Source organism: Poecilia reticulata, chromosome 17 (genome assembly GCF_904066995.2).
Source record: "Poecilia reticulata chromosome 17, P_reticulata-male-v2, whole genome shotgun sequence".
Lineage (NCBI taxonomy): Eukaryota > Metazoa > Chordata > Actinopteri > Cyprinodontiformes > Poeciliidae > Poecilia > Poecilia reticulata.
In genome coordinates, this window is record NC_088846.1 from 19,191,817 (window position 1) to 19,209,538 (window position 17,722).

At 37.4% G+C, this 17,722-nt stretch overlaps 2 protein-coding genes and 1 long non-coding RNA gene across 17 annotated transcripts in view; 1 reads left to right on the top strand and 2 right to left on the bottom strand.

Annotated features, from left to right (window-relative positions):
• The window catches only part of rock1 (Rho-associated, coiled-coil containing protein kinase 1), a 35,189-nt gene extending 32,388 nt beyond the window's left edge, over window positions 1–2,801 (bottom strand). For 2 of the 3 annotated variants that reach the window (XM_081598876.1, XM_081598874.1), the window contains exon 1: window positions 1,931–2,800. In XM_081598876.1, the coding sequence (XP_081455002.1) occupies window positions 1,931–2,023 (93 nt within the window). In that variant the 5' untranslated portion in view covers window positions 2,024–2,800. Of the gene's footprint in view, window positions 1–1,930 lie in introns of all 3 variants that reach the window. The other variant, XR_014084452.1, reaches the window with a different exon arrangement.
• Window positions 2,802–4,374: 1,573 nt separating this feature from the next.
• greb1l (GREB1 like retinoic acid receptor coactivator) overlaps window positions 4,375–17,722 on the top strand; it is a 54,783-nt gene continuing 41,435 nt past the window's right edge. For 6 of the 12 annotated variants that reach the window (XM_081598861.1, XM_081598864.1, XM_081598867.1 and 3 more), the window contains exon 1: window positions 4,375–4,530. The gene's annotated coding sequence lies outside the window, so the exon portion shown is untranslated. The remainder of the gene's footprint in view (window positions 4,531–17,722) is intronic. The other 6 variants (XM_081598870.1, XM_081598869.1, XM_081598873.1 and 3 more) reach the window with 2 other exon arrangements.
• LOC103479873 (uncharacterized) lies at window positions 8,380–15,848 on the bottom strand. Of its 2 annotated transcripts, XR_536003.3 has the most exons (4): window positions 15,720–15,848; window positions 13,495–13,559; window positions 10,000–10,123; window positions 8,380–9,236 (listed from the first exon to the last, which is right to left on the bottom strand). It is a non-coding gene; the product is annotated as an uncharacterized LOC103479873 (long non-coding RNA). The 2 variants fall into 2 exon arrangements; XR_536002.3 differs by lacking the exon at window positions 13,495–13,559.

Below are 17,722 nucleotides of genomic sequence, written 5' to 3' on the forward strand. Positions count from 1 at the left end.
GAATACTTAAGCAATATTTCTATATATTTGGCAGGAAATAAGAGCTTGGACAAAGAGTCTTCAAAATGGACAATGACACAAAACGTATAGCATCGATTAATATTTCTGGCATTTAGCAAACAGAGATGATTTTGATAATAATAAAAAATGGACATAGAAGGGAATATCCAAGAGCAATAAAAAAAAAAGTGTATTTTTAAAGATGTACCAAGCTGAAACATCTGATTTCAGCTTGGTATGAATCGACTACAATAGTACTATTGTAAACAGGCACTTATATAGTACTTAATTCACTGAAAATTCAGATTTGCTTTTTTTTTCTTCTCCCCCTTCCAAAACCAGAATTCCAGCATGAATCATTCGATAGTCTGGGTAGGTTTTGTCCCCTCCACCTAATTGGCCACCAGATACCAGAATACCAACAAACATATGAGCAGAAACACTCCCATGAGTCACATCACTGTGAAAACACGTAATACCACTGTCATCCAAACTGGCATATTTGTGATATCAACAGTCGTGTGACAACAAGATTCCCTTTGGCGTTTGCTCTACAATGAGTGAGAGAGTGCCCAAGTTTACCGTCATAAAAAAAAAAACCCAATGAAGGAGTGCTTCAGGGATTAGCACGTGGCAACAGTCGCCTTCCAACCACAAACAGAAGAGTTGTCACCCAGATGACAGGAAGTAGGCAGGTACACCTAGTGATGCAAGAGGCCTGAAGGTTATATCAGGCTTAAAGTTGGTTTATTGCTTTACATCACGTTAAAATAAGTTTATTCAGACAAAAGGTTTCTTTCATAACGATCCAAATAACATTAATAACTCATTACCTAAAGACAACATTACTACCTCTGACATAATTGACATAAAACCTGTATTATTTCAAGTTGCTGAACCAAAAACACTGCCCTGTTTCCCCCCCTTTTAAATGTTATATTTTTACACACATTTTAGCAATGCTATCAAAACAAAGAAATAATACAACAATAACGATCCTGATTATTTTTGCAGTTTGGCCAGATACACCGAAGACCATCCCAAATAAGGAGGGCTCCTGATTTGTCTCCCAAAAACAAAGACATCTCTAATTGTACATAGGTACAATTAGAGATGCACCAATTGGGGTTTTCAGAGTGGATACCGATTTCTGGTTTTCTTTATGGCCTGACCCCATGATTCCTATGTTTTCTACTGAGGGCTATTACACAAAAAGTAGTATGTCTCTCTTGATTGAGGTTGTAGCTATAAGTCAAAAACTAAATAAAACAATTGGAATATTATTTCCCACTATGCACCGCAGCAGATAGCCCTGACCTCTCTCTCTGATTTTTAATCAATTCAAAAACAGCATCAAGAACAAGTGTATGCAGTTGCTACTGGTGAGAGTGCCTAGAAGCCCATCAATAGTAAATGCTTATGAGCAATGGGATCTAAAAAAAACAAGCATAGTATGGTGTATCAGCGGACACCAACAATTGAAAAACACACCATACATGTATATTTGGAAGAATAACACCTATACTATTTTTTAATAAAACATTAAATAACATAAAGCAAAAAAACACTCTACAAGTTGCTCATTTTATGCCTCGTGGAATGTGATTTGATCTTTCCCAGAATCAACTGGGAAAGATCAAATCACAAAATTATGCATTTGAGTCTGTTGCTTTCAGCACTATGGTTCCAACTTAAAATTCTTGTCTGAAAACAGGTTTGAACTAATGCAGGAGGTCTAGATTTAACGCAAAATCACGTGTAGATGTCTGAACTCGATCTAACATGTGAACAAAATAGACATTAATGTCAGCATTTTGTAGAGTGACAACTGAAACAATTTGTCGGTCTCGGAAAGAATTTCTGCTCCAAGGAGTAGACTGACCCCGAAGAGCGGTAGCTAACAGGGCTAGCTAACAAGCTACAAACTTACCAGTAGACAATCCGTGTTTATTTCCGACTTGGGGTCTTGTAACATGGCATCGATTTTCTCAAACCGAGCCGCCATGGCGTCTCCTGCGCTCATCTTTGCTGTCAAGTACAGTCCCGAGGGTGGGTTATGAATAAAAACAGCTCACTGGCGAGGCAAGAAAGCTGGCTAGCTAGCTAGCGTTAGCCAGTGGTAGCTAGCCAGCCAAACGTCCCTTTCTTCGTGTGAACTTTACACCGCACCTCAAAGAAAATGCATCGTTGTCCCACAGCTTCCACAGACAATCAAGGCGTTAAGGTGGCACCTACCACTCCACATTTTCCAAGTCGGGGAAGGTGCCCCCCTCTCAGTACAAGTGGCAAACAACTTCAGTGGCAAAGATAAATGCGGCAACAGATTAGACAACCTCCGTAGGATGCCGCTGAGGATAAGGGCTTAAAACGTTCCAAACAAAAGGCAATTATAAGTAAATGCAATGTTCAAAAATAAACAGAGGGAAGACTAATCCAGGCGTGCTCCCATAGCTGTACCAGGCCCCTGCAGAAAGCCACAATCTGACAGCTCAAAAGTAGAAGTGGTGGTGGAAAAACTTCTGCTTCTTCCAAATTTCGAAGTTTAAACACGGAGTCGCTATAACGTTTTCAACGGCAGTCCTTCCGCTAGGTCCCCCTCAGCTGTCAAAGAGTGGCGGCTGTTTCCCCCCCGTCCGAACTGCAAGAGCTCTCACACTGAATATAAATAGGAATCACGTAATATGTGTGTTAGTTTTCGGAAAACAATCGCATACTGTGCACAATTTTCTCACACAGCTCGGCCAACATGTCCGCCTTCCTGTTCAAACACCCCGGAGGAGCAGCTTCAAAATGTCAAGCACAGCGCGCATGCGCATGAGTCGAGGCTCGCTGAAAGAACTCGCAGATGCAACACGTTGCAATCTCTAATGTTTCAATGTACGATTTAAAATTTAATTTAGTGAAAAGTGGACATAATCAAATCACGTTAACGTAATTTTTAACAAACCAATAGCTTTTACTTCTTCATCTGGTTCAGATTTCCTATTCTTCCATTTCCTGTTTGTTTCGGTAATTTAAACCATATATGGTTTTCTGGTGAACGGTGAAACAGCACAGCCCAAAACATTAAGGACACTTTCCAACATATCATCGTTTTTGCTCACATTATCCTAAAATGATAACGTTATTGTTTTTGTTAGAAAAAAAAAATCATATTCTTCTTGACTACAGTTTTTGCTTTTGTGGCGTGAGTGACAATATCCCCTCAACCGGAGACTATTATTCCTCACCGCAATTTAACGAATAGCTCGGTTTCACATGACAGATTTTTAAAATACTTTTTTAGTAACTAACCCGTTGTTTCTTTCAGGCATCACATCATTCCACATCCAATTAGATACTTGCAATGTGTAAAAACAAAACAAACAAAAACGTTCAAATACCAAATATTGACATTGTTAATGATGGCCAGTAGATGGCGGTGTTTTACAAGTTATGCATGACCTCTCTTTAAAAGAAAAGGAATTTGAATCAGGTTCATGATTTTAGCTTTTCTGGGACAGAGATACTTGATGCACTTTTTTCAGACAAATAAACAAGACATGTAGACTAGGGACATGTTGATCCATAAACTGGAAGATGATCTTGTTATTCCTTTATTTATTTATTTTTATTAGCATAATACCTCTAAAACAAACGTATGTTTTCTCCTTGGATATGTATTAGCTTTAGGGGGAAACAATTAGAATCAGTCAAAAGTGAACTTGGCTGGTGATACCTAAAAGAAATCGGTATTGCACAGGAAAAGCCTGATCAGAGGATTTCTTGTTTATTATTATTATTATTATTATTATTATTATTATTATTATTATTATTATTATTAGTAGTAGTAGTAGTAGTAGTAGTAGTAGTAGTAGTAGTAGTAGTAGTAATGGAAATATTATGCCCTTTGGATTTTTTAGGTTTACTGGCAGCAAACTCATACTTAATTAATAATAATCATTGCATTGTTGTAAAGTCGTAAGTAATAGCCATATACCCTTAAATATAACTTGGGGACTTATGTTGAACATAAGTCCCCAAGTTATATTAGCATTGTAGTAAATAACAGTCTTTAAAGACTATCTATCTATCTATCTATCTATCTATCTATCTATCTATCTATCTATCTATCTATCTATCTATCTATCTATCTATCTATCTATCTATCTATCTATCTATCTATCTATCTATCTATCTATCTTTTGGTGTGTTTTTTTTTGTTTTTTGTTTTTTTTTTTTAGCTTTTTTATTACTTCTTTAAAGAACAAACCATATGTAATTACCTCTTATTGTGTTTGTGCCTGCCATTTGGTTTTTTTGTGTCCCTAATTTTCTCAACAAACTGAGCGGATTTTCCGCTGAACTGACCCAGACGGCGCTTTTACAGTACAGTCCTGACGTCAGCCGGTAGCTGACTGTGCGCAGATCAGCTGTGTCCGGAGCAGCATCGATGGTGATGGTGGCGTCTTGAGTCGGGGGCGCAACTTGACGCTCACAGACGCGACCTTCCACGGACATGGCCGCGTAACCGCTTCCAGTATCCGCAAGGTAAGACTTTCACTTGGCTGTTTTGCTCTAAAAGTATGATAAAAATGTCACGTACATTTAACGTTTGCCCGACAGTGACGCTGTCAGGACGGTGGTCGCGCACACAAGCAGTCTGTCAGTCAAAGTTTCTTCCATCCGCAGATTTTGTCGGAAAATGTCAAATGATTGCACGGAGAAGAGGGACAGCAAAAGGTTAATAAGAACAACAAGGTTGTTGTGCACAATCCGCTTAAAAGTAGAGGAAAACTTTTCTCTTGCTGTTTCTGATGCACCAATTTCGCTTTGAAAAACCGGTTTTTTTTTTTCTAGGAAGCCTCGCCTTATTGCCGTGGTTAGGTCCGACTGTAAGTCTCTGTATGTAACCGACCCCTGGCAGCCTGAAGCGTTTTAAGTTGCCAATGTTAGTTTTCATGTGCAACGACAGTTTTCATGCTGGGGGAAATGGTATTGATTCTTGCCTGTGTCGTCTCATTGTTGATGAAGTCATGTCAAGTATACGAGGTCTGGAGCCAAAGCACTAATTTAAGTGCTTGTCTGCAGAAAACAGCAGTTGCCTAAGGCTTGTGTTGAAACAGACACAGATAAAATCCTATCAGGTGACAATGCAGAGAAGATGTCTTTAGAGCTTTGTCACTCTTGGGAAAACTCTTAACTTATCTATAAATCTATTTGTTCGCTCCATAAATTTGGTTTATTAGCTTTTATTTCCAGCATGTTATCATACATAAATGGTTATCTTAATTTATGTTTATGAAAACTGCTTCTCTGTGTTACTCCACATGGAGCCATTTCTTATGGAGACTGATAAAACCCTACTATGTAAGTCAGTTTATGTATTTTCACAAGCTGTTGTAAAACAAGCTGTTAGAATTAAACCAGTGAAACTGGTGCAATCATTTACATACATTTACATAGGCCATTAAATATTCCTCAAATAGAATTATCACAGCTGCAAGACACATCAGTGAATTTCTTAAATTCCGTATATTCATTACACGTATTTCACTTGGTCAGGAACAACCAATCAGAGCCAGGAGAGGGGCTTTAGCATTGTCAATCACCCTAGTGTAGGCACTGCTCAAACCCTTTCTCTCTACTAGGTTGCTGTGTCTTCCTCACAGCAGAGCATGTCATGAATGCGCAGGCTAGTTAGCATGGCCACGGTGGACAAGCAGTTTTCCTGAAATAGCAAGTTGTTCCTCCGCCATTGGCACATTGAGAAACACCACACGAGCGTGATTGACAGCGCTACGACCTTCCTCATGGCTCTGATTGGTTGTTTCTGAAAGAGAGCGGTACATTTATGCAGATGGGAACCACAGGGAGAAGGCAGATGAGCTAATTTTTTTCACAAATCTCTCACAAATGTTTTACTTGACGTAGTGACACTTCTAACAAATGTGTAAAAAAAGTGTTTTTTTATGAAAGTTACATACTGCAGCTTTAACAAAAACGTTTGCAGTGCTGTTGGAATTACAGTGCAGTTGTCCTACAACGCCTGACTTTACTGGCTGTTGCGCCACAATTTCTCTTCTGCATTACAACAAATATCTTCTCTTGCGATCTTGTGGAAACAATTCATTATCTAGCCTCTGCAGGCATCTGTTGCAAAGTCATCACACATGGCAGCCAGAAAGGTCATCTGTGTATGTGGCTGCTGGCAATCATGCACTTTCCATCTCCGTACTAAGAAAAAGTTCTAAAAGGGGCTAAGGAATGAAGAGTAGGGGGAACGCTACCAGTATCTTGTGGGTCGCAAACTATTGCCTGATGATATTGGAGCGATGGAAACAGGCATATGTTCTCTGCCTCTTCTGCCTCTTCCTCTGTTTTGCCTCCTAACTCCTTCTCCCCAGATTCTCACTCCTCTTCTTCTTTCTGGCTGTTGACCCCGTCCAAATCTTTGTTCTTCCACTGTCAGAAGTTCAGATTTGTGTTGTGCTCTGCCTCTATATACTATGTATTTTCCCATGAACCTTTGAGCTATTTCAGAATACAGGTTGATCGTTGGTTGATCTAATGCTTCACACATTTGCCTACGTCGGAGAAAGTCAGGATTCACCTGGGGGCAATTTATCAATTCAGGACAAATTTAGAAAAAAAAGTATTGAAATGCATAGTAATACCCTTGACTTATTATTACAACAACTTGTTCAAACTTTTTTTTTTGAGACTTTATGACACATTTATGCTGAAATGTTGTGGAGGCTGAGGCTATTCATATAATACATTTGAAAATGTAGGACACATGCTCAAAGAAATGAGAAACAAATGACAATGATTTTATGGTTGAACAAGCAGTTTTGAGAATTTCAGTTCTGATCTGACATACATGCCAAAGCTATTGAGAAAAACTAACATATTCCTCTAAGACTGTATGTTTGCCTAAAATGTGTTATGATCATTTAAAACTTTTACTAAGTTAACATATTAATCTATAGTACAAATGATATGAACATATTAGCCTTACTGGTGAGCATAGCTGGACTCTGCACAATAGATGAGAATAGCTATAGTTTACTGAAACTATATCTTAAGTTTCAACTCCAGGACATGCTAGCAAAACAAAGTAGTTCATTTTGTATATATAATATCTAATATCTAGATGAATAATCATTATAAAACATTACATTTATGAGCTGAACTCCTTAACTAAAATCGAAATTACTTTAATGGTTAATTTTTAACACTGTCTTTACCATTTTTTTTCATAGTGGTTTGTTCTCCCAGGTAAATAGGAAATACAAAAAATAAAATAAAATAAGGCGTAAAACAGTAAATTAGCAATTAAACTTTTTACTGACCTTTGAACCCTTTTTCATGATAACCTCAGCAGGCATGTGCTATTCACTAGCAACAACTGCCTGAGGGATTAGAAGCTTAGCTTGCTAGCATGTGTGACTTTAGTTTTAGCAGATTCACTAAATGAGCTAACGCTCAATACGAACTTAAATTCTTAAACCAACTTACATATTGTTTCTATGACAACTTATGAAAGTTCTTAACTTTTAATTAGTTGATTAATTTATGTAGGATACAACCAACACCTGGAGACCACTCAAGAAATAATAAAAGCTAATTCCTGAACAAACAGTTCAAGTTAAATTCTAATCAAAATATCTAGGTAAGATATTTAGGTAAATAAGTAATTTAAATGACTAATATTCAATATCATATAAAATTTATATTTATTTTTTTGGCATTTTACACCTCAGGGTTTATCAATAAAAAATGCAAGAATTCTTTATTTGCCCTGAATCACGCAGGTATTATTATTTAGTGAGCATTGTGAGTTAGCTGGGTGGCCTGTCTTGATGAAAGCACGTGCAGCCCTGTCACAGAGAGCGAGGGGCGGAGGGGTCAGGTGGTGAGGGGGCTTTGGACGCTGACCATCTGGCCTTTGGGGGGCTGGTTTCCTCACTGACCGCCTTTGTTCCTGACCAACAATTGGGACTTAATCTGGGAGGAGATAAGTAAGGCCCCGTGACACCACTCTTGCAAGCGGACAGGTTTTCTCCCTTAGAATACCCTTGACGTCTCTGTCCTTGCGTTTCTTTGTTGGAGCGCTTAAAATCAGCAGCTCTGGTGCCGGATTGCTGTGTTGAAGTCCCTTCAAAATGGCAAAACAATAGTGCTGCATGTACTCTGAAAATGATGCATTGTGTAGTTCATATTCTGATCATTATATCACTTCAAGTTAGATATGTTATTGGTTTCCATATTTCAGAACATGACATGATTCCCAAATTTCCATGAAAAAAAAAGTTACAAAAACAGTTACAAAACTTTTTTTGTAACCATATTGTGACAGTAATCAACTTTACTTACTTTATGTAGTTTTGACCTGACTTGTTTTTTTGTTTTTTTTTATGAGCTGTGAAGCAGAAAAAGTTTCTCAAAAATGTCGTGTGTCACTTCTCTTCTGAAAAAGCTTAACAATGGATAATATTTCACATCCATTTGTGCATGAGACAGTTGTCACCACGGTAACAGATTGATTTATTTTCTCTCATTCTCTCCCAATACATTTTACCTTTTATAAGGACTCTGATTTTGCTGTTTGTTTCACTTTTCTTTTTTGGAGGAAAATGCTGAAAAAAATGCTTGTTCATAATAAAAAAGTTATTTATTAAGACACACCCAAGTGTGAAAACTCACTTTTAAATCTGCTCAGTACTGTAAGAAACTTATTGATTTGCATTGCTGTCTTTAACACTGGTTTATGTTTGTGTTTACATGGGGGTTTTTTTTCCAGCCAACTCCAAAAACATGTCAATTTTACATGTTGATCTGTGAGTCAGAGCCTTCGTTTTCAAACACCTTTGCAGACAAATTGTAATATTTAAGCTACAAAAGAACCACAGGGATTGCACGGCAGTACAGGTAGTTGTTTCTTTTAAATATCTGTCTTTGATTATGGTCTTTTCTGATCACGACTGCAGATGGCACAGGGTACAAAATCCCAACTAGAGAGAGGGAGGTCAGTGCTTTTTGTTTCTTGCATTTCTGACAAAACAGAGAAAGCAGGTGTTGTCCTTAAAATAGGTGTAATTTATGAAATTGCGACACCTGGAGTTAAGATGGTGTTTTTTGGGATTTTGCTTTTTTTCACTGCTGTTGCCACAAACCTGTGGCCTGAAAATAACTTCTCCAGACGTCAGTGCTGGATGAGGTATTTTTCAGATGTCAGAAGAAATCACCGATGTCTGCAGAAAATATCAAAAATGGATTATGTTAGTACATAAAGCATGGCACGTTATTGCAGTTAAAGTATTTATGAATTGCATTAAGGTTAAATATCACTATTTGGATCGTTTAATCTGTGTTATGTCTAAGCCTCATATCAAGATATAAAATGAAGACATCTAAACTTTGTCAAAATCTTCCTAGAACAATATCGAACTCTATACAGTTTATTCGGATGCTGTTTCATAACTACTGGTCAAAATTAAACAACTTCATGCTCACAAGAATTTAAAGAATTCTTAATGAAAAAACACATTATCTCTCAATCTTCCCAGCTAAATTAGGTTTATTTAGAGCTGCACAGTATAATGAACTGTCATTGCATTATCATTATGTACAAAACTGCACATACTGAAGCAGCAAAGCCCCCCTCAAAAGCCAGTATGAAGCTCTTTTTCAAATGAACATCATACTTTCTCTTGTCAGCAAAATGTCTTCAGATGAGCAAAATGTTTTTTAACAGACGGTTTCTTGTTTTATGCTTGAAGAGGTCAACTTCACCAAACACAACTAAGGAAAATAGATATAGCTGACCTAACCTAACAATGAACACACAGTGGGTATATGCACAAAGGCCAAGGTTGCATAACAAAAATTAGTAGACAATACTCTCAAACAACAGTAAACCAACATGGGGAACAAGCTAAAGCCAACAAATCAAACAAGCAGCTTAGTTTCAAACTGAAAAATATGACTAATTACAAGGATGTTACCAATCAGTACATTTTCCAGATCTTTGGTAGTTTTCCTAAAGTGAAGCTCCCCAGCTTTCAGAAGATGGGTGGATTCTTAAGCTTTTTGGTGTCGGATCATAATGTGTTTCCTCCCGATCCAGTTCACTGCGGCTCTGGTAAAACAATGAATAAATACAGCTAGTGATTTAAACATGCATAAGCAAGCTGTTCACCCATATTAGCAAACAATTGTCCTAAACAAGTATTGCAAAACAGTTGCAATTTTACACCAAATGCGTTACTGTCCCAGAAACTTTTAAGTAAATAAACTAAAAATGGAAGAATCCCCACTGTATTTTTGTGACCCATGTCATTGGAGTCTATTTTTATATGTTATCAGAAATATTTTCAAGCAGTCAAATGTGTCTTTCTTGTAGTAAACTAATTGTTTGGAAGCCTAACTTTGGCCAAATAATCTTTGTTAGCACTGCAGCACAGCGACTGAATATCAGTGCATAGCAACAAGTAGAGGTAGCTTGATTCTATGATTTACTGAACACAAGGGATTTTTTTCCAACATCTCGGTGAAATGACTTTATGTTGTGGGGGAAAATATGATGGAGCTAGTTAGAGCTGATCATTTTGTCCATTCGCTATTTTGTGCATTTGCAATTCATTTATTTCCGGATGAGACTTGTAGCTTATAAATTTAACATCAGTTTTTTGTATATGTTTTATTTATACTGAAATGGCATGTCTTCCAATATCCCAGAAGTACAAGAAGGATAGATGTCAAAATCCTGATGCAGAATATTAAAAAACTCAGAGTAGCCTTGGATTCAATGTATACAACTTCAAAACATGGCGAAAGTTAAAGTTTGTATAAGTCATCAACCAGAGTACTTCACAAACTGCTTGTGAACATGATCCTGTAGAGTTTATCTGCATAAATTGAATAGAAATACAGTGTCAGTGGCTTGACTAATAGTAGCTAGCTTGAAAAAAAACCCTGAAAAATGCTGTTTTGTTTTTTATAACTTGCAACAAAACATGTTCAGTTTGAATGTAGAATCATTCTTTGACCTAAACTATCTCTTCTGAAAGAAGTCAAGGATCTTTTATCAGTCTTCACATGATATTCAAAATCCAGGCATGCTAATAAATAAAGTTGCATCTGTGAAAAGTTTTACACTCAGCTTGCAATAAAAACAAATAGCCCCTTTTACAAATTTCAGTATCTTTCTATACTTTTATGGTAACAGTTTTTAGTGTGAGGTAGACTAGAATGGATATCCAATGAACTCATTTAGGTAGTTGTAGATCAGTTGATATTTAACCAAACACTAAAATGAAAAGAGCCTTTCTACTCTGATTTGCAGAGCTAAATGTGTTCCACATGCATTCTTGTAAACATTAAGCCTTTTATAATAAGCCAGGAACATTGTGTTCACTGCAAATGTCTGGGTCCAAATCAATGAAAGAAAACCTTCAGTGCCTGTAAATCACTCTGTGTTAGTCAGAAGCGGTAGTTTGAACAGCTTAGTCTCCCGGAGTGCGCATCTGGAAACACTCATTTGTGGATGGAGCAAATCTCGTTGTTGATATGAGTTCAGTGGAAGCATGAATAAAATGTAAGCATATCCTGCCCATCTAAGTGTTTAAATCTGTGCTAAGAAATGCATCAAATAATCCAAGGGAGTGAAAGCACAGATAAGGGCTGGAGTTCAGCTAAAGGGAGGCTTTGGTGGGGAAGAGAAGGGTGAAAACGGATAAACAGATGTGGGAGTGAGGAAAAGCTAAACAAGGCAGCTGAACAGAAATGATATGAAATATGGAGAAATATTTTGCATCTTTATCCTTAAGATTTAAAACTATGGCTGGGATATAATTACGAACTGGATATGCAGTGGGGTGAAATGTGAATCAAACTGTTGGGGACATATAAAGTTGTGTGACACACTTGACAATTGGATCATTAAAACCAATGTGACAAAAGCCTGTGCCCCTCCCCCCGCTTAAAAGAGATGTCAAAGGTCTGTGACCCTTTCCATTTATGTGCATTGATCCCTTTGGCAGGGGGAGGGCCTTCCTCCTCGCTGCCGTCCACCGTCAGCTGTTACTGTATGTCTTAGTTTCACCTGCAGGAAGCCTTTTATTCCGTTTAAATATCCTTTATTTTTTCCTGTTTAAATGCAAGCATATTATTCTTTGGCAGTTTTCACCTTGCGTTCTGAAAGAATACTCAAATAATTATTCTTTGTAAGAGACACTAATCTTTGTATTTCCTGCATGTCAAATAATTTATTTTATTTTTTCATTGCAGAGATGTGTGCTAAATGTCAGGTAGGTTTAATTCCTGCTTAAAGGTTGCTAATTTCAAAAGGTACTTGTAATCTGACAACAAGTTTCACCAGAAAGCATTTATTAAAATGTATTAAATATGACTGTATGTTATTTTATACAGGCTCTGTAAATATTTTGTTTGAACTGTTCATATGAAAGGAGTTAACCGAATCCATCTTACATTGACACATTATTTGAAAGTGTTGCAGCTATTTTACTTGTTTCACAGACTTAGGGAGTGATTTTTTTTTTGTTTTTGTTTGTTTTTACAGACTAAGAGAGTTAAGGGTTTTAAGGATGAAACCTCCTTCTGTCCTTTTCTCACAACAGAAGAGTGTGGCTTTTTAGTGATTGATGAAAGCTGACTGTCAGGAAGGTAGGGCATGCAGAGTAGGAGAACAACCAAACAGACAGGCCTGAATATTCTGGTCTTTGTTGCTAGGGAGGCTTCGGATAAAAATTGTGTGAGGTAATAGATGTGTATGTGTGTGTGTCTGTGTGTCTATGTGGATTTATGTATGGTTGGAACACGACCCCAGTAGATTGCACTTCCTCCTGTCCTCTTATCTGAGATTCTGACTTGCAGTTCAAGCTCTTATCTGTCACTGCTGGATCACTGACTGACTCAGTGAAGTGAACCCAGACTGCTCTGTCTCTACTTGCTCGCCTTAATGTGTGGCTCTAAATACAAAGCTTACATAGTCAAAGGAGTTTTACTTCCAGCCTTTGTTCCTGCACTACTTATCCGAAAATCAAAGCCAAAATAAACTATTTGGCAGAAATGGAACGAACTACTGTGCGCATGAATTGTTTGTCAGGAAACAGCATTAGGTGCAAGGGCATGCACGCGTTTCCAGAGAAATGTCGAGATGTCAAGTTTGAAGAGGAATGTCTCTTCTGTTTGCTGATTTGAACTCTTTGACACAGAAATGACTTTACAGATACACTGGGGCATGAAGCCTGGGTTCATATCTACAGTGGTCCTCTTTTTCTATGTCTACTTTTTTAGATTTTTGTGGGCTCCATTACACCAGTATGATCTCACGAAGTGCAAAGTGTTCACGATGCTTCACAGAGAGCACTTATAAATAACACAGCCTCATTCTTGCCATTGAAACCTGGAAAGCATCTGTCTGAGAATCCCCCCTTCCACTCCGCTGTTATGGAACACTGTGTTCTCACTGGGTGTACCCCTACTCACAGGTGCCAACTCCGCAGGAACACAGTCTGCAGCCAGAAATTTCTTCCTGCACCTTTCTTGTTCTCCTAAAAGAGAACAGTGTGTACTGTGTCATGGAGAGGATTGAACCGCAATTGTCTGGGGGGGAAGTCTGGGGGGTTATTTTTAGGTTAAATTTCATTGTTGGGGTCTTCGTTTTCTCTTCATGCAATTTTCTTTACGCACTGATGATCATCTTTTTGATTGTAGTGAATCAGATTTCTCAAAGTTGCTAGTTTAGCCTCTAAACATTCACTTAACTGTCTGTTTTGAATTAAATTCAGAGTAATGATTAAAGGGGTGCTCAAGCTTAAATATGTTTGTGTGAAAATGACAACCATCCAGTCAATATGTGACTTAAAATTTTGTCAATTAAATACAGAAAGTGGAAAGTTGAGGATACTCCCTCTTCCTGATTTAGCATTTCCACACGGATATCTGTGGGTCAGGGTGACACAGATTTTGTCATCTGTCCAAACCTGCACCAGTGGAAAATTTCTGCTCACATGAGATATATTCACTGCTTACTTTGATTATTTTTAGATGCTGCAAAAGGTTTTGCCTCAATCTATTCATTGAATTTCTGTCAAAACATTTTAAGCTTTTTATCACCATACATTAAGTTATAATACTACCGTAGGTGATATGCCATTTTATTTTTTTATACTTTAAAAAATATGAATAATTGAATTTCTTTAAGCTCTCACAAAAAATAAAAATAAAGCAATGAAAAGTACCAAATACAGTTAAACCTAAATTTATCAATGCCTCCACTAAATCTAGGTTTAAACTAATCTCAGTTTAAACTTCTGACTGGGAGTAATAAATCTGATCCCTTAATCTGTGGAGGAAGCTGAAAACGTGGATGATGGCAGGGATGCACTCGAACCTCAAAAACCTGGAGCTCATCAGCACTGAGAAATCGGCAAAATATCAGTGGAAGCATACAAAAAGCTGAAAGATTTATAAGCTTCAGCAGCTGAGATGAGAGAGACTAGTGGCCTAGTCAAAGCCCAGACCTCAATCCAATACTGTATTGAGGACAGGACTTGAAAGGGCTGTTTCTCAGCCGTAACATGACAGGATTAGAACAGTTTTGGAAGTTTTAAGGTGTATACATGTGCGGGCTTGGCTGAGACCTACAGACTCCATGCTGTGATTTCAGCCAAAGATGCATCTAGAAAATTCTGACTTGAAGGGGGTGAATATTTATAGAATACCATATTTTTTAATTGGGATTATTTTGTAGAAATCAGTTTTCACATTAAAATTTAACAGTTTTTTTGTAATATACTTTGCTAGAAATAGCCAAATTTTGATGATCATGATTTGTAAAGACGTAAAAGGGTCAAACATCTAAAGGGTGAATATGTTTCATAGGCATTGGATATTGTCATGGCAGTATAAATGTTTGCAATATACATATGAAAAATACAGTGTCAGGTAAAAAAAATATTCATAGCCCATTAACTTTTTCCATATTTTGTGTCCCAAGGCAAGGCGTCACAAGAAACATCTCATTGTGGACAAAACTAATAAACTCCTTAAGACAAAAGGTCTCCAACCTTCTTAATACTTGCGCTATATGTCTTAAAGTCAAATTACTTGTGGGTCCAACAAAATCTTTATAAAGAGACTAAATTTACAAAAACAAAATGCTAATGTCATGACTTTTATGTGCTCAATAGTAATCTAAGCATGCAGTATTTCCATTAAGTAAACAAAATAGAAGGGAGTAAAATGATTGTATATCCAAAACCATAATTTGGGCATCCCTTCCTTTAAATATAGAAAGCCCAGGCCTGTTGTAAATGTAACAGACAATATGTGACAGGACTTTACGAGTTCTTTTTGGCTCTGCATTCAATCTAAATGAGCTTGAGCTATTTTGAAAAGAAGAATGGAAAACATTCCAGCTTCTAGATGTGCAAAGCTGATAAACACATACCTGAAAAGGGTTTCAGAGGTAAAGGTGCTTCTACAAACTACTGCGTTAAGCAGATGCATACAATGCAACACTTTTCAGACTGTTTGTGAATCATAAAGCCTTGTGTCATTTTCCATGCCCTTCACAATTGTGAAGTACTTTATGATGATCTATTACACACAAAAAACGTCATAATTTTATTAACAGACTTACTAACTAGTTACCATTGCATAGATATTACTCTGGTAACATAAATAGTATAAAAAACACCCTCACTCACCTAGAATATAAGCAATAGCAGCAGCCATCCTCAATGTTTGCATGCTGAACTGTAGAACTCAGTCATCTAAAAGCCTGCTAAAATTAGATCCTCACAGCTGCAGGGGAAGCTGCCAGCCATCCATTTCACTTGAAACAATGGAAGGAGAGTTTATTACTTGTGCTGCTTTACACTTATGTGCTAATCCAATACCAGAAACTTATATCTTAAAAGATGTAGTAATCTAGTCGTCTTTCTAAGTAATAACAGCTAAATATCTGAAAATTAATAAGATTTTGCTCTTCTGAGTTTGTCCAGTTTAAACAGGAAAAAAAAAACATTTTTTTTTTTTTCCACAATTGTAGGTTTTAACATTTTGTGATTTCATCTTAACGACTGTGTCCAGTTTTATGTATTAACCGTCAATAATGACAACGGACTGAATTTGCACCGACGACAGCTGGAAACACTCAGGCTTCCAGCCAGATTTCCCACATCACCCTAGCAGCAGCATTTCTGCCTTTTGCACACATATATAATTCCCTCAGCTCTCTGCTCTTGCTCACACTGAATTACAAACATTCAAACACAACCCCAAACAGGATTCTGCACAAGGTCAGTTTGTGTTGACGCTGCCAGGACTGCGGGGGAGAGGGCTGCCTGCTGCAAGAAGGCTTTCCCATAGGCTGCTGCAGCTTGTCCAAGGCTACGGTGACCAAGACCCAGCGCTCTGCCGCGAGGACTCAGTGTTCCTCTGTGGCAGCGGAGGTCATTCGCTCTCTCTCTCTCTCTTTCTATCTCCCTTGTTTTTTTCTCTTCCATGCTCCCACTGTGTTAACATTGGCAGCTCAAGTACTGCAGCAAATACAAGAGCAACGTGAAAATCTGATAACAGAAAGCAAACAGGAAAGCTTGTGTTTATTAACAACTGAGGAACAGCTTTTGAAAGGATGTCATGCAACCCACTTCAGATTTTTAAAAAGCCTATTTGGAACACAGAGTCAGGGAAAAAAATTAGGACACTGTCCGTGAACCTGCATGTTTTTATAAATTGTTTTGGAGATATTGCGTACAGGCAGCTTTTTCCAAGTAGTGGCTGACCATCTAGCGTACTGGGACAACGCCCAGTACACCCCAGTACTGGACCCTCTGTAGGCTGGGCATATTTTGACCAATTGTGAGGGGCCATTGGTTAATAAGGACATTGAGCTAATCCAATGAAATCTCTCAGCTCTCTCCTGCTGTTTGACTGAGATTGTAAATTTTGATAAGTTGGAAACAAAGCTGTGGGATCAAAAGCTAAAACATCTCCAAGTGGACACAGCAGAATGTCCAAAACAACTACCACTATGGTAGGCCCTGGAGCACATGTTTGTTTTCCTTGATGTGGCAGTCTCCAGAAAAAAAAAACAGTCTGATTAGTGTGTCTCTATTTTTGAGTGTTTTTTTTTTTAAATTGCTCAATTTTCTTGTGGATCTTTGTGAAAGGATAGCTGATAGTATGTTATTATTATTTTTGCTTTTAATTTTCTTATAACAAATGTTATTAAAGTAAGATTAAATAAAACAAGATTTATCCATTAAAAGTTTGTCACATAGCACGGAGCATTACCGTTGGAGCAACTGATTGTGCAGGAAACCTTCTGGGAAGGTCTTTTTTACTATGGATAAATATGAAGCTCTTAACATCTTGTCTGAAGTGGTAAAAGAAAAAACAATATTAAACTGATTTATGTATATTGAATGATTCTGCAGTGGTTTTTAACTCTGTGATTTACAGTCTTTGGAACATTGCTTCATTGTGCCTGTTCAGTGGTGTTTGGGAAATTTTTGGACCCAAATGCTATTTAATTGTTGTCTATCTGAAAATAACTTCTAATTCAATTATTTATTTATTTTTACTTTTGCTTATTCTATTTAATTGGCCTTTGCTGTAATTTCTGCCCAAGTTTTTTTTATTTATTTATTTTTTATCTTTTTAAGGTATAGTTTCTGAATGAAGGCCTCAGGAGGTTTTACTGTCA